Source organism: Notolabrus celidotus, chromosome 15 (assembly GCF_009762535.1).
Source record: "Notolabrus celidotus isolate fNotCel1 chromosome 15, fNotCel1.pri, whole genome shotgun sequence".
Lineage (NCBI taxonomy): Eukaryota > Metazoa > Chordata > Actinopteri > Labriformes > Labridae > Notolabrus > Notolabrus celidotus.
Window position 1 is genome coordinate 20,637,104 of NC_048286.1, and position 17,268 is coordinate 20,654,371.

The 17,268-nt window shown below is 41.0% G+C and overlaps 2 protein-coding genes across 2 annotated transcripts; one reads left to right on the plus strand and one right to left on the minus strand.

Annotated features, from left to right (window-relative positions):
- Window positions 1–2,022: 2,022 nt before the first annotated feature.
- LOC117827373 (ubiquitin-conjugating enzyme E2 R1-like) lies at window positions 2,023–10,040 on the minus strand. Its single transcript, XM_034703954.1, has 5 exons — window positions 8,818–10,040; window positions 6,927–7,013; window positions 6,687–6,784; window positions 3,875–4,009; window positions 2,023–3,761 (listed from the first exon to the last, which is right to left on the minus strand). Exons 1-5 carry the CDS (start codon window positions 9,001–9,003, stop codon window positions 3,551–3,553), a joined length of 717 nt encoding a protein of 238 aa, XP_034559845.1. The 5' UTR covers window positions 9,004–10,040; the 3' UTR covers window positions 2,023–3,550.
- Window positions 10,041–10,098: 58 nt separating this feature from the next.
- Window positions 10,099–16,866, plus strand: cactin. The gene is made up of 10 exons (XM_034703953.1): window positions 10,099–10,586; window positions 11,756–12,350; window positions 12,450–12,545; window positions 12,635–12,780; window positions 12,898–13,060; window positions 14,397–14,511; window positions 14,612–14,804; window positions 14,926–15,048; window positions 15,614–15,978; window positions 16,155–16,866. The coding sequence occupies exons 1-10, from the start codon at window positions 10,282–10,284 to the stop codon at window positions 16,643–16,645; spliced, it is 2,592 nt and encodes an 863-aa protein (XP_034559844.1). The 5' UTR covers window positions 10,099–10,281; the 3' UTR covers window positions 16,646–16,866.
- Window positions 16,867–17,268: the final 402 nt, after the last annotated feature.

Genomic DNA, 17,268 nt, shown 5'->3' on the forward strand with positions numbered 1-17,268 from the left:
AATGAATATATATGTAATGTATATATGTGTATGAATCTTATGTGCTTTGGCAACAACATGTCTTTGTTCATGCCAATAAAGCAAATTGAATTGAAATTGAAATTGATTATGTAATGTAATATATACATATGTAATGTATATATATGTAATGTATATATGTGTATGAATCTTATGTGCTTTGGCAACAACATGTCTTTGTTCATGCCAATAAAGCAAATTGAATTGAAATTGAAATTGATTATGTAATGTAATATATACATATGTAATGTATATATATGTAATGTATATATGTGTATGAATCTTTTGTGCTTTGGCAACAACATGTCTTTGTTCATGCCAATAAAGCAAATTGAATTGAATTGAATTGAATTGAACTGAATTGATTAAAGTTCCTGGGAGTTGTTTTTAATTTGTTGTAAATTAGACCTAAGCTTACACTAAGGTTGCTGACTTTCTCACTCTTAAATAAGGGACAGGTGCACGGTGCCATGGCGGTGTGAGCATGATGTATGAATTCAGCGTATATTCATATTCTGATTCAACTGGAAATGCAGAAAGTGTGTATATTCCCTTTAATCCTTACTGTATCATTATGTAACCTCATATGAATAAACCTCAAAGAAACTACAAATTGTCTCTTTACATCAAAAAACAGGCCAAAGAAAAATGAAATGCAAAAGAGGAGTATGACTCAACAAATTTACTTTTTCCATGGATACTTTTTGCTGCTCTTGACTGACTCAAGCAGTCTTTTGTCCTTTTGCACAGCCAGAGAGAAGTCCTTACATGACAAGTCACAGTTTACAGATATTTGAAGTTCATTTTTGATCAGCTCTGTGCTGCATCTGTTTCTTGAGTCTGACCATCTAATGGCCATCAGAGAGAAAATCCTCCCCACACTTTTTTGCAGGTGTGATTGGCACATGATCTGCCACTTCCGTTTTATCTGATCTTGGACCTGTAGAGTGTAGTCTGCTTTATTTAAAAGAGTAAATAGAAATTAAAAAAAAAGAGTAAATAGTCAATACATGAGAAAATTGAGGCCCCATATGAAACAAACAAATTTAGCCCAATATACAGGATGTCCCGGCTGATACGGGACAGATGGCAACCCTAGCTCACACAGCTGTCTGTAAACGACCCAATAAGTCAAAAGAGGGATAATTAGTGAGATTCATTTTTATATATAGATATTATTGAAAGCCTGTAAACACTGCAACCAGTTAGTTTGATAACACCACACTTCCGAAGCAGCCTTTGTTTACATTTTCAGAGCAAAAACTAACAGGAATATGTTTGACTGTAAAATACATCAGGGTAAGATTTATTCATTTTTTGCAAGAAAACACTGCTTACACCTGTACAGGACAAGATCATCAATGAGATAGGACACCACTTTGTCCATAGAGGGCACCAAAACCAACACAAACCAACAGTTGCTCTCAGCAGTGTCTGGCAACAAAAGAATATGAGATAATGCCCTGAGGAGTTGTTGTAGGCCGGAATCAGAACTACAGCTGAATGACTGGCTTAAGTGTTCCACATGAGCACTATTTTGGTGGACTTCACAGATTTTAAAAGTGGTGCAAAGTTTAATACAGAAAATAAACTACAATAGATAATTGAAGCTATTACTTTTGAAGATCATTAAAAAGATCTGTTAGATAAGTTACATGCCTCAGCCCTCGTAACATAGAGCTCCTTAAATTATGTGCTTCTGATGAATACTACTTAACCTCTTGATGAACTCTGTTTAAGTTTTTGAATCTTAAAAGCTGGAAGAGGCCATTTAGATTGTAAGAAACAACATTAATCTATTAAAAAACACAGCCATTGGTTCATACTGGCTTTTAATTCAGTCAGAAGGCTTTTTCCTAAGACAGTACCTGATATCTCCGTGTAATGCATTACAATCTCCAACATTGATTCCTCTCCGTTGTTGTCACTGGATTCCCAATGCCAATTATTTACTCACTGAAGAAGATCAAACATATCAATGGAAGGATGGAGTAGAAAGCTGGAGAGTTTTTCCCAATAAATCTTTATTTTTCCTTTTTTAAATAGCCAGAAATTAAAAAATAAAAAGACAGGTGAAGAGAACAACACGGTGATCATCCATACAGCTACATGTGCATATCAGTTATGGTTCCTGTTAAAGCTAAAAGAGGAAAATAGCTGTTTGTCTTAATTGTTGACATATGTAATTCATTATCCTGAGAAATTCAGTATGAAGTCCCAATTTCTGTAAAGTAAACAATCAATATTGCTGATGCATACAGAAAAGAGGACACACATGCACTCTAAAAATCACGTTGAAACCCTTCCAACCCTGCTGACAAAGATGTTGACAATCCATTACCTCTGACACACTTGTTTTCTACAGAAGCTTTGGGCGACTCAAACCTAATAATCTCATCACATAAATCATTCTCAAGCAAGAACGCAGGCATAATGTCAAACCAAAGAAAGAGACTAAAATAACAAAGCTGCAAGAGAGCAAACAAAGACAAGGTTACAACAAAAAATCATAAAATGTTTTGGGCTTTCTTTTACGTAACCTCTGGTCTTTTGCTCCTCAGGCCTCTCTGAGAGAAAACCTGAGGAGAACGTGATCCATAATTAGTTTTGCCTTCACACCCACCCTCATGAAAAACTTGGTCACCCTACATGACTCTTAAATCTGAGCTACTTCAAACAACACAACCCCACACTCAAAAATACAGAGAAACACATCCAACAGTAACCAGAAAAAACACAGCAAAGATCAATTTCATGTTACCGAAAAAATGTTCACACGACTCCAGGCGTCAGAGGATCCTCCAGATAAAAAGTTCTCTGGAATCGATGATCACAGAAGTGTCTCTTAACCAGATCATGAAGAAGGTATAGAGTCCGCCAGTAAGAGAGACGAAAAGCTTCCAATGATGTTCTGGCATGCACAAGAACTTTGAAAACATTGTCCTGTGAAAACATGTCCAAATGAAGCAACACAGGATGTGTCTGGTTCAACCTATTTGCATTTCAACACAAACAGGCCGGAAAGAGTCCTCAAGCTTTTGCTAGTCACAAAGACCGACGTCTTGTGAGCAACACACAGTTACAATTAAGGGGGAAAAAAAGGTTATGAGTGAGACACTGAGCTAAGGTTGGAAGTGTTTACACCAGTGCAAATGTTGCAATTGTTAACAGTGGTCTTAACCTCACAACACCAGGGTATACAGGGGACTGAAAAACTGAAAGTTGAAGTTACATTTCTAAAGCAAGATTTAAGGTGATGATGAAAGGTGTTTGGAGAATTGAAGAAACTAGAGACTTTGTGCTGGTGCAAATGTTACCAGATCTGTCTCGTCTGCAACGGTGCATCGATTTCTGAATCGGAACAAAAGCCTTTGAAGACTTTGAAGAAAAAAAAAAAAAAACTCTTTTCATGAGCTTAGAATTGGGAAAGCCTCAAATCGTTCTCTGTTGTCAACCTTGCATTTCTGGACACCCAGAAGGAAAAGGGGGGTAGCTTTACGTCAGTTAGATAAGGGGATGCCGTCAAACCATGTCACGATTCCTCATTGCCAGAGTCGTCCTCATCGTAGCAGCAGTCCCCGTCCCCATCCTCCACATCATCGTCGTCATAGTAATAGTCATAGAAGAGGTCGGAGCCTTCATCAGGGGCAGGGGCACGTGTGCGGACGCAGTACTCTGCCAATGTAGTGGGCACCTTTACCCCGTCACGCTCAGCTTCAGCCTTAGTGGCCAATACCTGTTTCCTGGTTTTGAAGAGTAAAAAATGATGACTAAAGACCCTCACTTCATCAAAGAGGCTCCTTATATCTCCTTATAATGCTCAGATACTAGAGGAAAGGAAGGTGTGGCTATTTACCTGATGATCTCTACATATTCCCGGTCCTTGCCCTTGCTGTCCCTCCATTTGCGGTACATGACAGAGGCGTCCACGTTGGCAGGGGAGAAGGTGTTGGGTTCATTCAGCAGGGAGATGACACTGAGCAAAATGGTCCTGTAAGAACACAAAGGTGAGTTCAAATGACAAGATCAGTGCCACAGCCATTTGTGCCACATCATTTAGCTACACAGGTTTCTGTAAAGTTGTCTGCTCTTATTTCACTCTGTCTGAGCTCATTCCAATCTTCCTACCTATGCACACACATGCCACCAGGAATAAAAACCTAATTACTGGGAAAAAAACGATGGTTAAAATGTACCAGCTTTAGCATTGTATGCAGAGGGCCACAGATAATGGAATGAGCTCGACAATGGGTTAAAAATGTCACATTCCATCTCCATCTTCAAGAAAAAGTTAAAATCGCAACTTCTGGCAATGCATGATTATTGTGCTGATCATATCAATGCACCCACTAATTTATGTATGTTACCACAATATTGGGATTGTCTGTTGTGTGTTTGTCATAGACTGTAAATAAAAATGGACAGCGTTGCTCCGCCTCTTCCTGTTGTACGGTTCTGAAGCCAAAAAATCCCGCTCCTAGGCGCTGCCATTGTGCAGCCAGAGCCTGGGAAGCCTTTGTAATAAGCTCTACCCTACAGCGTAACGTCACAAGTTTTGAAGTTTCGTTCTACGGCGGCTGTGAATCAAAGGAAACCCGGAAGTAAAACCCCATTTTTTAAACTCTAATAACTAACGAAAAATAAACTTTTCAGAAAAAAGAGGCCTTGAACACAAAACACTCAAATACTAACTACATATCACCACAGCATACGGATGTGAGAAACATTCGTACGACGTGTATTTATTTCTTAAAGTTTGACTGCTCCCCCATTCAAATGAATGGGGGAGACGGAATTTTTTACCTATACTGCAGCCAGCCACCAGGGGGCAGTCACACTGCTGAAAGCTTCCCCACCAGCCACCGGAACCTCTCCCTTGGTGTTTGTTATTTGTCTGTTAGTATGTTGTTGTTGTATCTCGTCTGTTGACACTTTATTCGTGGGAAATTGGGCCCCCTATTAAAAGCTTTAAATAGCTTCCTTGGGGTCACCTCTTTCCACACATCCAACCACTGTGATAATGTGTACTGAATATATATAGATGTATATTTGTGATGATGTATGTGAATAAACTAAACTGAACTAAAGCACTTTGTGCTACTTGCTTCACATAGACTATAAAAAATACAATTTATATATATTTTTTTAAAGTTATATTTTTGGCCTTTTTGCCTTTATTTTATAGGACAGGTGGAGAGAGACAGGAAATGTGGGGAGTAGAGAGTGGGGGAAGACATGCAGGAAATGGTCGACCGGCCGGGAATCGAACCGGCGACCCCTGCGACGAGGACTGTAGCCTCTATATGTGGGGCACTTAGACCGCTAGGCCACCAGCGCCCCTATATTAAAGCTATAATTAAATGATCACAATGATTTAAGATATGTTCTTTTGAAGTGGGTTTGTAGAAGGTATCACTTGTAGTTAATTACCCAAAGGGGATACCAAAACAACATTTACTAATCCATCATTCAAAAGCTACACATGAAATAATTTACTAACATTATTCAAAAACAGGTAACTGTTTTATACAGACAAATAAGACTAGTTTCAATGCAAAAAGGTACGTCTGCAAAAACGCACCATTACAGAAGAATTAGAAGCAGGAAGATTTTTTTTTTAAAGTTATATTTTTGGGCTTTTTGCCTGTATGATAGGACAGCTGAAGAGAGACAGGAAATGTGGGGAGTAGAGAGCGGGGGAAGACATGCAGTACATGGTAGCAGTCGGTAGTCGAACCAGCAACCTCTGCGACGAGGACTAATAGCCTCTGTATGTGGGGCGCTTAGACCGCTAGACCACCAGTGCCCCAGGGTCGGAAGATTGAATACTAACTGGTGTTCCAGAGCTTAGATGCATGTACATCAAACAACACCCTCTGTTTTTAAACTGGACTCAGGCACAGCCAGTAGGCATAGCCTGGCAGATCTATAAGGCCTTTTTTGGACAATAAGGGCTTAAAAGTCCATTAAGGTGACCTGGTGACGGGTCTATAAAGCCTCATAAGTCAAGATTCAAATTTTAGAACAGGACTGTAAAAATGACCAGTAACCACAGAAGAAAGGCTAAACATGGAGTTACAATAACCAAAGCACGAGGGGGGAAAAGCATGAAAGAGTTTTTGTAAATCACTCTGTAATGATAGTATTTCTATGAAAGAATGATTACTGCTATTTGTCCTATTCTATTTTTAATGAGATTGGTCTCATTTTGTTTGTAATTAAGTGGGATAATTATATTTATTTTTTTGGGCTGGAATGTGGAATATCTTGATACAATGCTTTTGGTCATTTAGACAAAATGGTTTTCTAGAAATGCTCTCCATGAGACATATTTATTTTAAAAAGACTTTCAATATTGCACTCTGTACACTGAGTTGGTATACCTACACACTGTGTTGGTGTACAAATATTGCACAACAAACCAACATACAAAACAGACATCTTATAAAAATACGGGTCAAACACAGATCACGTAACACACACACAGTAATACACCCAGTTATAAATATAATGTTGTGGGACTTCTTTGTAGACTCCACTGTAGACTCCACTGAAGAAGACCATGACATGTGGTGAGGGTCAGAGTCCCATTGGTTGACTAAACGGTTGAGAAACCTCAAAGATGGGGGTCACTCAGTAAGAGGAGAGGAATGAGAAAAGGTGCTCACCGGACGTTCTGCGTGGGATTCCATCTCTCTGAAGGAAGCTCTCCACTCTGTGGGTCATCCACTGGAGGGTGCAGTATAGAGATACAAACATCTCCATTCTAATAACAGAGAACAGGACACAACTCCTTATAACATAAAACAAACAAAGCACCTACATATTTAATCAAATGCAGTGATAAGAGCTTCAAAAGGTGTTATATTCATGTTGTGTTCAAACTGAGACAAGGTGTGGGACTTCACCTCGTAGATGTTTGGGTGCCACATCTTGGTGAGGAACCGGAAGGCAGGTGGGGAGTACGGGTAGTCTATAGGGAACTTGATCCGAGCCTGGGACATAAAACACATCTTTTTATCACTGTACGACATATTGTAAGTGACAGATGAGAGTAGTATCAATCTATTATGTTGTGGTCTTGCAGTCATGTTTGAGTTTTGCTGACTTGATGATATTTTTACTTGTTGCTGATACCAAAATGTCCACATTATTAGAATCAAAGTGAACAGAATCTATGGCCACACCTCTTATTGTATTATTAGGCTACTGGGCCAGATTGTATTATAATGACTCACATACAGAGTACTGCATCTTTAGAATTACACATACTCACCTACAATAATGAAAAAAGGCCCATTCCACTAAAGTTACACATAAGAGATGGTATGTTTTTTTGAGGGTGCATACTGCCGTCTACCATAACCGAGGTAGCATTAAATCCCTCAAACAGACAGTTTTAAAATCAAAATCATTAAACACTCATTCTGATGGCAGAAATGTCTATAATGCACTGATGTGGTTGATGATGAGTCTGCAGGTTCCAATATCTTTGTGCATCCCAAATATGGTCATTAAACAGACAGTGTAGTAAGTTGATTGTTGAAAACCAACCAATAGTTAAATGTTTGTATCATGTAAACGAAAGTGGTAGCTTTTAAGTGACGACACCTTACGGAACATGGTCTGTCCTATAAGGTCCCCGTGTGGTAACAACCAGAACGCTGCACTCATTAGCAGGCTGACAGCAAGTGTTTGTCAATGCTGTCATCACACTAATATGTGAACCAATAGAACCAGTTAAGAAACAAAGAAGATAGCTCTGTGTTACAGTGCATCCTGTACATCAGGGGTTCCCAAACTTTTCAGCCCACGACCCCCAAAATGTAGGTGCCAAAGACTCGTGACCCCGACTGTCCCTCAAAGTGATTTAAAGTGGCTGGTCTTCAGAAAATTAGCCTACCTATATGAGCATGTGGCTGTGTTTCCTGTGACGTTATGAATTAACCTACTGCTACTGATGCTTTTGATAATTCACTGTTCACTAACCCTAAACTTAGGAGTCATCTGGCAAAAAGAAAGGCAGAAAACTCATTACATTTTCCATTTTCAAGGTTTTATTTCAAGTTTAGCTACTATTTTTGTAGATATTTTTTACTATAATGGGTAAAATGTCCTATTATTAGATAACTTAAAAAAAAAACCTTCTGGAAGACATCTCCTCCCATTTGTGTCCCACACTTCGGGAACCCCTGCTGTACATCACAGATTCACCAGGTTTGAAAGTGTGAACTCAGAGCTACACAATAGATTAATAATGACATTTATCACATGAGCCATGGGCTAACTTAACATTGTATTCTTATATTTCAAAGTGCTTTCTTGAATTTGTGTTTCCAAATGGTGATATAAAGCTGTTGGGGCTGTTACACAGCATTGGTGTGTCCAGAACTTTTTGTACCGGGGTGGCCCAACTGAGGCTCTCACAGTGCATTTACAAATAAATAACATTTACTCTTTCTGTCTTCACAACCTACTTTCATTAAAGTATTAAACAGTTGTTATATTCATTTTGACTTAAAAAAAAAAACATGACAAAGTGGCATAAATATCCTAAGCTAATAAAGAAATCTACTGTCAGCCTTTTAGCTCATCCCAAATTGTAGATGTTAACAGAAGACAAATAGCCAATCTTAGTTAGGATTTTGGGGTGGCCAATTAGATTTCCAGCGGTGCCAGTGACACCCTTGGCCACCCCTTTGGACCCAACCCGTGTGTATTTTTGTTAACTGTGAAGACAAAGAACATTTTCCAACAGTGTGAACAGTACAGTCATGTTTTACTCTATTCTCCTCTTACCTTAAAATAGCCCCCCTCATAGTGAGTGTTTGGGGGTCCGAAAATGGCCACTTCCCAGTTGTACATGTCAGCCTCGTCCACTAGTGTTATTTTGAATCCCTCGACAGGCTGCTCCTGAAGGCTCTTCATTTCCAACATGAGTGCTTTCTGTGAACTGGCGACATGAGAAGAGTCGTGTTGCGCCATCCTGAACCTCGAAGCCTTCGAGATTAAATGGGGTCGAGAGCGGACGGGTTTTTGTTTACCTGAACTCTGCTAAATCAACCTCACTAACTAACCTAGCCGAGCAGCCTCCTGAAAAACAACTTGAGTGTTTCCGACGTTCAGAGACAATGAAAACAGGCCAAACCAGCCGGGCTGCGCACAAGCCAAACAAAAGGTTGTGTTGATTTGTCCCGAAATCAGAAGGATTATTTACCAATGTCAAAACTTAGAAATCTATGAATTGGCAAAAACATTGTGGCTGACGAGCGCCTCGGGCATTCGTTGATCTACCTGGCAGGACAAGAACGGATATAAGCCGTAAATCTATTGGTAGCTGCTGGCTACTGTAAACTAGCTAACAAGCTCTACCTTAACCGACCAGCTAAAGCCGAGCTTACCGCGGTGCGAAGAGTTACTAACCCAGCGAGGTTCAGATAAGAACAGAAAACACAACTATCTGTCTAATAAACCAGCAAATATAAACTCTAATGATGCCACTCAGGAGTATAGTTGCTACTGTTTGACAGAGGACTGGATAAAGAAGAATGTTGCTGAAAGCAGCCCCCTCTTCCCTCAGTGTCGACTTGAGTCGTCTGGCAGTTGTAGTCCATTTCCATCTGTAAACACTTCACTTAACCTTAGAAGCAGGAAACATGTAACACAATGACACGGGGATTTATTGTTTCATGTCAATAAAACCCAACTACAAGATATTTTTTAAATATTGGGTCATTTTGATTGAGTAGCGTGTTAAAATGGATTTTTAGAGAACTACATTAGGCCTGGGAGGTACGTGACGTCATGAACACACGAATGTTGTTTGTGTTCCTGAGAATCAGCCCTGACCTATTTTCACTCCGTATTTATTGAAACACGACAACACGTCGATACGGTGTTGGTTTAATTTATGTTCTTGTATGGTCACACAATAACGCTTATAAAGAATGTATATTTATTTTTGCTTTATTCGTTAAATCTACATATGTGACGTCAGTGTATGCGCCGGTGTGAAGAAAGGCCCTAAAAGAGGACCTTCTGTTGCCTGAATGGTTGAGTCTGAAAAAACGACAACAAAATACATTTATTTGATAATACCAGTCATTTAAGGGTTTGAAATGAATTTTTATTGATTGAATCCGAGGTTGTTGTTTTTAAAAGATTGAAGATTAGTACTCGGTAAACAGAGCAAACCGATTCTTAGTGACCTCTTATTTACGCGACAACAGACACTCCGGACCCCGACTTGGCAGAAAGTTCGTAATGAGTTCGAAATCACGACGTCGGTCCCGTTCCAGGTCCAGAAATCGGAGCCGCGATCGTCGGAACAAATCCAAAAAGAGCAGGTCTAGATCTCCAGAAGACAGGAGACCCCGCAGCCGGTCTGCAGACCCCAAAAGAACCGTCCGTAGACCGGAACGGTCTGGCAGCAGGGACTCCAGCGATGTCTCGCCTGGCCGACGTCGGCCGGGGCCCAGGGGCCGTTCAGGTTCTCGCAGCGGGTCGGAGAGCGACAGAAGGCGAGGACCAAACCGGACCAGGAGCCAGTCCAGGGGTCGATCATCAAGGTAATTGTGTAAGGTGTCCACTGCTAGCTGTCTGGTTTATCTAGTTTCTCGGCCCAGTTCGACGTGTAAAGATGGCAGTGATAGCCGAATTACGTGCATGTGTTCATTTATTGAGCTAAATGCTGTACTTATTTTTTTCTTATTTTGGGTTATATTTTTTATTTCCGTAGTCTACATGACCAATAAAACATACGTGATCTTTAACGTCATCCTGCTGTATTACTGTTGAAGTCAAGTCAGGCTTTATTTATAAAGCACATTTGAAAACAACCTCTATTGAGTTTATTAGTGCTCTACAGTTATTAAGATACAATATAATCATACATGTTAAATAAAACCAATAAAAGAATAGTAAGAGCTCAATTTAGGAAATAAAAAGAGTAAAAAGTAGAAAGCCAAGGATTCTTGCTTAGCTAGGACTGAACGCCAAGGAGAAAAGATGGGATGGACTGTGCAGCTCTAAACTGGAAAGATAGGCTGTTCCACAGCTTTGGGGCCGCCACTGAGAAGGCTCTGTCCCCACGAGTAGAGAGTCTGGACCAAGGTACTGCCAGGAGCAGCTGGTTCGATGACCTAAGTGCTCTGGAAGTACTGTGAGGCTGTACAAGATCTGATAAATAAGACAGTGCCGGACAATTTAAACACTTAAAAACAATTAATAAAACCTTGAACTGGATCCTAAAGTTAACAGGCAACCAGTGCATAGATGCAAGGACAGGACTGATGTGATCACACCGTTTCTTACCAGTCAGCAGGCGGTCGGCTGTATTTTGGACTACCTGTAGACGGTGCAATGCTGACTGGTCGAGACCAACAAACAAAGAGTTACAATAGTCTAAGCGTGATGTAATAAAGGTGTGAATAACTCTCTCTCGAAATCGTTTCTAGGAAGATAAGCCACAGAGATAAGTAATGTTGTAGTCCAGCTGTTCGATACCGTGAACCATAATCATACCTTGGTAGTACCATCATGCAATTTAACTAAAGTTGCTGCATTTAATTTCACTAGGATTATCACTAGAGGTACATAGGCACTGTTGATCTTACCACGACTACTTGTCTTGTGCATTTGGATACAGTTATTAGATGGTAATTTATTCTAGTCTCCACTACATGGTTGGTTATTCAGAAGCAAAAGTGTGCTAAGACTTGTCATTTCTGTCTCTCAGCTCTGATTCAGATGATCACAACATGAGGAGAAAGAGACAAGAAATGGAAAACCGCAGAGGGATCTCTCGAGAGAGGAGAAAGGGAAGATCTGATTCCAGTGACAGAAGCAGTGACAGAGAAAGGAAGAGACGAGAGAGTCCAGTCAGAGACAGACAGAAAGGGAACGAAGACAAAGGAAGGCGGAGGAGCAACAGCAGGGACAGAGACAGGGAAAGGAGAGGAGAAAGAGAAAAAAGTCGAGAGCAAAGGAAGAGGAGTGAAGACAGGGAACGAGGGAGGAGTGTGAGAAGCAGAGAGATGACAGACAAAGACAGAGGGAGGCGGCCCTCCAGCTCACCTGATTCATCTGATAGCTCAGGGTCTGATTGCGAGGACCGTGCAGCTAAAGAAAAGGAAGGGAAGAAAAATCAGAGGGAGATGATGAAAGCTCTGGAGACACCAGAAGAGAAGAGGGCTAGGAGGCTGGCAAAGAAGGAAGCAAAGGAAAAGAAAAGGAGAGAGAAGATGGGCTGGAGTGAGGAGTACATGGGATATACCAACGCAGACAATCCCTTTGGTGACAACAACTTATTGGGCACATTTAAATGGCAAAAGGTGAGTGTGAGGTCTGTTTTATGACATTTTCAATGGTTTGTTAAATGGTTTTTAAAAAATTAACTAATCAAAGTTTCTTGTATTTTTGTGTATTTTCAGGCGCTGGATAAGAAAGGTATCGGCCATCTTGGTGAAAAAGAGCTTAAAGAACGGAACAAATGTATTCAGGAGGAGAACCGCAGAGAGCTGCAGAAGGTATGAGCCATACAGTTTTATATTTTTGGGAAGTAAAGGTATAAATAACAGCTCTTTTCTATTAATAAGAACTATCTTTGTGTGTAAAGGTGAAACAGCTGCGTCTGGAGAGGGAGAGAGAAAAGGCCATGAGAGAGACGGAGCTGGAGATGCTGCAGAGGGAGAAGGAGGCAGAGCATTTCAAAACATGGGCGGAGCAGGAGGACAACTTCCATCTGCAACAGGCCAAATTACGGTAAGCGTGCATTAACAATTACTGCATTTCTCCAAAAGTCACTTTGTTAATTAATGCAGTGAAGACCCAGGCTTCTATTTGTAACCCTTGACAATGTTGTGTATGTTTTGTGTGCAGGTCTAAGATCAGAATCCGGGATGGTCGTGCCAAACCTATTGACCTTTTGGCAAAGTACATCAGTGCAGAGGATGATGATCTTGCTGTGGAGATGCATGAGCCGTACACCTTTCTCAACGGGCTCACAGTCACTGACATGGATGATCTGCTGGAGGACATTAAGGTATGTGGTCACATTCTGCTCGAGCGTAAAGCATAATGCATCACTAGTAGGGCTGAACAATTAATCGAATTCAAACCAACAGTGCAATGTAATAGAACGCAATTCTGAAATCGCAAAGGCTGCGACTAAAAAAAAAGTTTCATGCACATAGACACAACCTTACGTGACATGCATGCAGTAGGTGGCGGTGCCAGCGGCCAAAGATCTCAGAAGAAGCTAAGTTTTTTCAAAAATAATGTAAAATGTGTTTTTTCCCTAAATCAAATTTTCCTTCACCACACAGTGTGTATAACTGATAATATTAAACGGATCATACTGAAGAGTACAAAATAATCAACACACTGAATATCAACATGTGGAGCAGGCTCATAAATAATCTCTGCAGACGCAGAATCAGTGAAGACCCAGACAACATGTGGATTTACTGCAACAGGACAACTGAACAGATTCACATTTAAGACTCACAGTGTCCAGTTTTCTGTCTTCTGGTTCTTATTGAGAAAAATAAGCATGTTTACGTGGTCAGGTGTCAGTCAGGAGCGCCAGCAGGTCATAATCAGTCCGGTGGCGGAGAAAAAAAGAGACCTGTCACTCAGCCGCAGCCCCCAGCTGAGCGTCTCCGCTGTGCGCAACACCTTCAGTCAGCTGATTCACATCAAAACATTCTTTAAACTTAAAACACTTGTTTGGCAGAATTTTGTTAAGTAGTTGTGGTGAACGCTTACAAGACTGCAAGTCAAAGTATTTAGTAAGTTAACAACTGTAATTCAAGTAGATAAATAAACCGTCTTTCATATTAATTCATGCTTCATTTGCATTTATCTTAACATAAGCCCTATGAGAAAGAACAGTTTGTGTATAATAAATCTGATATTGTTTATTATAATACAGATTCATTTATTGCTTGTGTTTGTTGAAAAATACATGAGAAGAGGACCTTGAAAAAGTAATCGCATATTAAATCGCAATATTAAGGAAAATAATTGCAGTTACATTCCAAAATCGTTCACCCCTAATCACCAGCTTTAAGTAACTTAAATCAGTGTTAGATCTGTCTTCTGTTGTCATTCTATTACCTGCCACTGAGGAGCAGGAAATCTTATTAATCATCCTATTTTTTTCATTTGCATTCAAAATACTGATTTAAACATGAAATCTGGAATAAAATATATGCCACTACTATTCAGGTACATCCAAGTTTGAAATGAACTCTAAGTGTTTAATGTTATGAAGATTTCAACTAAATATGACAGAGGCCATGTTTTAACAGCTGCACATTTGTTATTAGAATGAACCCTGCTTTTGGTTTACTGTATTTGTGTTGTGCTGCTGGTAGGTGTACATGGAGTTGGAGCAAGGCAAGAACGTGGACTTCTGGAGAGACATGACCACCATCACAGAGGACGAGATTAGCAAACTGAGAAAACTGGAGGCCTCTGGGAAAGGACCAGGTACGACCCCTTTTCTTTCCAATCCCTACCTGTTTGCATCAGTGAGCACACTCAAACTCATTTGTTGTCTTTATTTTCAATTCAACCTTTAAATTCTCAGGCGATCGTCGGGAGGGCATTAACACAGCTGTGAGCACAGATGTACAGATAGTGTTCAAAGGAAAGACATACAGCCAGCTGCAAGCGCTGCACCTGAACATTGAGACCAAGATTGTGGCTGGAGGATCTAATCTGGATATCGGTTACTGGGAGAGTCTGCTGCAGCAAGTCAGAGTCTACATGGCCAGAGCAAGGTATGCATACATGAACCCTTATTGTGCTTTTCTTTTGGAACATTTGAAACCACATCTGCGAGTGCATTCTGGAAAGTGAGTGGGACTGCATGTGAGAAATACTTTTTTTTAAATGTTGCAGGTTGAGAGAGCGACACCAGGATGTGCTGCGCCAGAAGCTGTTCAAGCTGAAACAAGAACAAGGAGTAGAGAGTGAACCTTTGTTCCCCATCATCAAAGAGGAGCAGAGGAGTGATGAGGAAGAGTAAGTTACCAAAGAGCTTCACATACAACACATACACCCTACAGGCGTTTTTCGACCGCAGGAACTTTACCCCTGAACTACGTGCGTTTAAACCAGAGGAACCAGGGACTAAATTTAGTTCAGGGGTTGTTAATCTCCCCCTGAAAAGCCCCTTCTTTGGTGGAAGTACTTTTCAAAGGTCCTGGGACTTTCTGTTGAACGTAACAGTGTTTGTGGAGTTCACGCAGTTGTTGAAACACAGAGGAAGTTCCTGGAAATACATACTAGTTTAGTTTTTTATTAAAATTTCAAAATATTATTGAATATAATTTTTTTTCTCCATACGTCACTGGCCTGATTTGCACAATCTACCTGGGACTTCAGCTCACGGTCGAAATGCAGACAGGAACCTTTTAGTTCCGGGGAAAGTAGTTCTGGGGTTCATGTTTCACTTCAAATTTTGTCGATTCTCACTTCTGTTTTACTTAAAGAATCTCTGTTGCGACTCAAAAGCATGTCAAATACTTGTGATGCATCTTCTCCGCACCTGTTGAAAACTATAAAGCCTATCTATTTGTTACTGCAGTGAGAGAGAAGAGCAAACAAGGGCAACTGAACACACCGGCCAGTCTTCATCCCCCTTCACCAGACACAGGAACAGAGGAACTGAAGAGGATGACGAAGAGGCGGGTCCATCAACATCCACAGCAGAAAACCAAGATGGGGACGAGGGTGAAAAGGATGACAAGAAGGATGAGGAGAAAGGGGAGGTGGTGGAGGCCGTGCTGACAGAGGAGGACCTAATCCAGCAAAGCCAGGCGGAGTACGACTCCGGTCGCTACAGTCCCTCGCTGCTCATGCAGTCCGAGCTGCCGCTGGACACGCACACCATCACACCGGAAGAGGACACACACAGACTGCAGTTAGCGCGCAGACAGATGCAGGTCACAGGTATGAGCACACGTATTAAAAACTTAAATGGCAGTGTTGAAACCTTGGTGAATTCACTTGATCAGAAAACTTAATTAGAAAAAGATGCCACAGAATAAAGGTATACTGAAAACAGAAACATCAGCCCTTGTCCTTGCATATAAAATGTGCTGATCCAGTTTCTTCTTCTGTTCCAGGTGATGCCAGCGAGAGCGCTGAAGACGCCTTTGTACGACGTGCCAGAGAAGGCATGGGCAACGACGAGGCCCAGTTCAGCGTTGAGTTCCCTGTCACGGGTAAAATGTACCTGTGGGCTGACAAATACCGTCCCAGGAAGCCCCGCTTCTTTAACAGGGTCCATACTGGCTTTGAGTGGAACAAATACAACCAGACACATTATGACTTCGACAATCCACCACCCAAGATTGTCCAGGGTTACAAGTTCAACATCTTTTACCCAGACCTGATCGACAAGCGTTCCACCCCGCAGTACTTCCTCGAGCCCAGTCCAGACAACAAGGACTTTGGGATTTTGAGGTTTCATGCAGGTCCTCCTTATGAAGATATTGCTTTTAAGATAGTAAACAGGGAGTGGGAGTACTCGCATAGACACGGCTTCCGCTGTCAGTTTGCCAATGGTATCTTCCAGCTCTGGTTCCACTTCAAGAGATACCGCTACAGGAGGTAGAGGTCACATACTGAACGGCTCAAGAGCCCAGTCACTGGCTTTGAACCAGAAACGTTGTATTATACAGACTGTACAGTCACTGTGCTTTGTTTTTTTAGTTTTAGCTACCCTCGCACCATAAAGCAGTTTCTTAAAGCTAGAAATCCCTCTGTACTGTTGTCTGGAAAAGTCGACTGTAATGTTGTCTGAAAATTACCAATAAACTATCTTTTTTTAACTCAGCAAGCTGTCACTTCTTGATTATTTTCTGTTGTAAATTCCCATTTGAAATAATTATTTATTATTTCAGTCTTGAAAAGGGGAAAACGTCCCAAACTACACAGCCTATGGGGCATTTACACCAAACACGAATACTATAATTCACGTGAATTAATTAAATGTAAAGACGCAAGTTATGGTCTGGTTGTGCGAATTGTGTGAAAGACTTATTTGACGGGTGTTCGGCCAGCGATGAGCTGTCTTTGCCACACTGCTAAGCTGACGTCATGTACCGGAGTCTATTTATAATATCAGTACAAAGACCTTTTGATGGGAGCCATGTTTTTGCATGTTTACAAGGCGTAGCTATGTAGCTACAGGCGTTTTTCGACCGCAGGAACTCTACCCTGGACCTAGGGACTTCA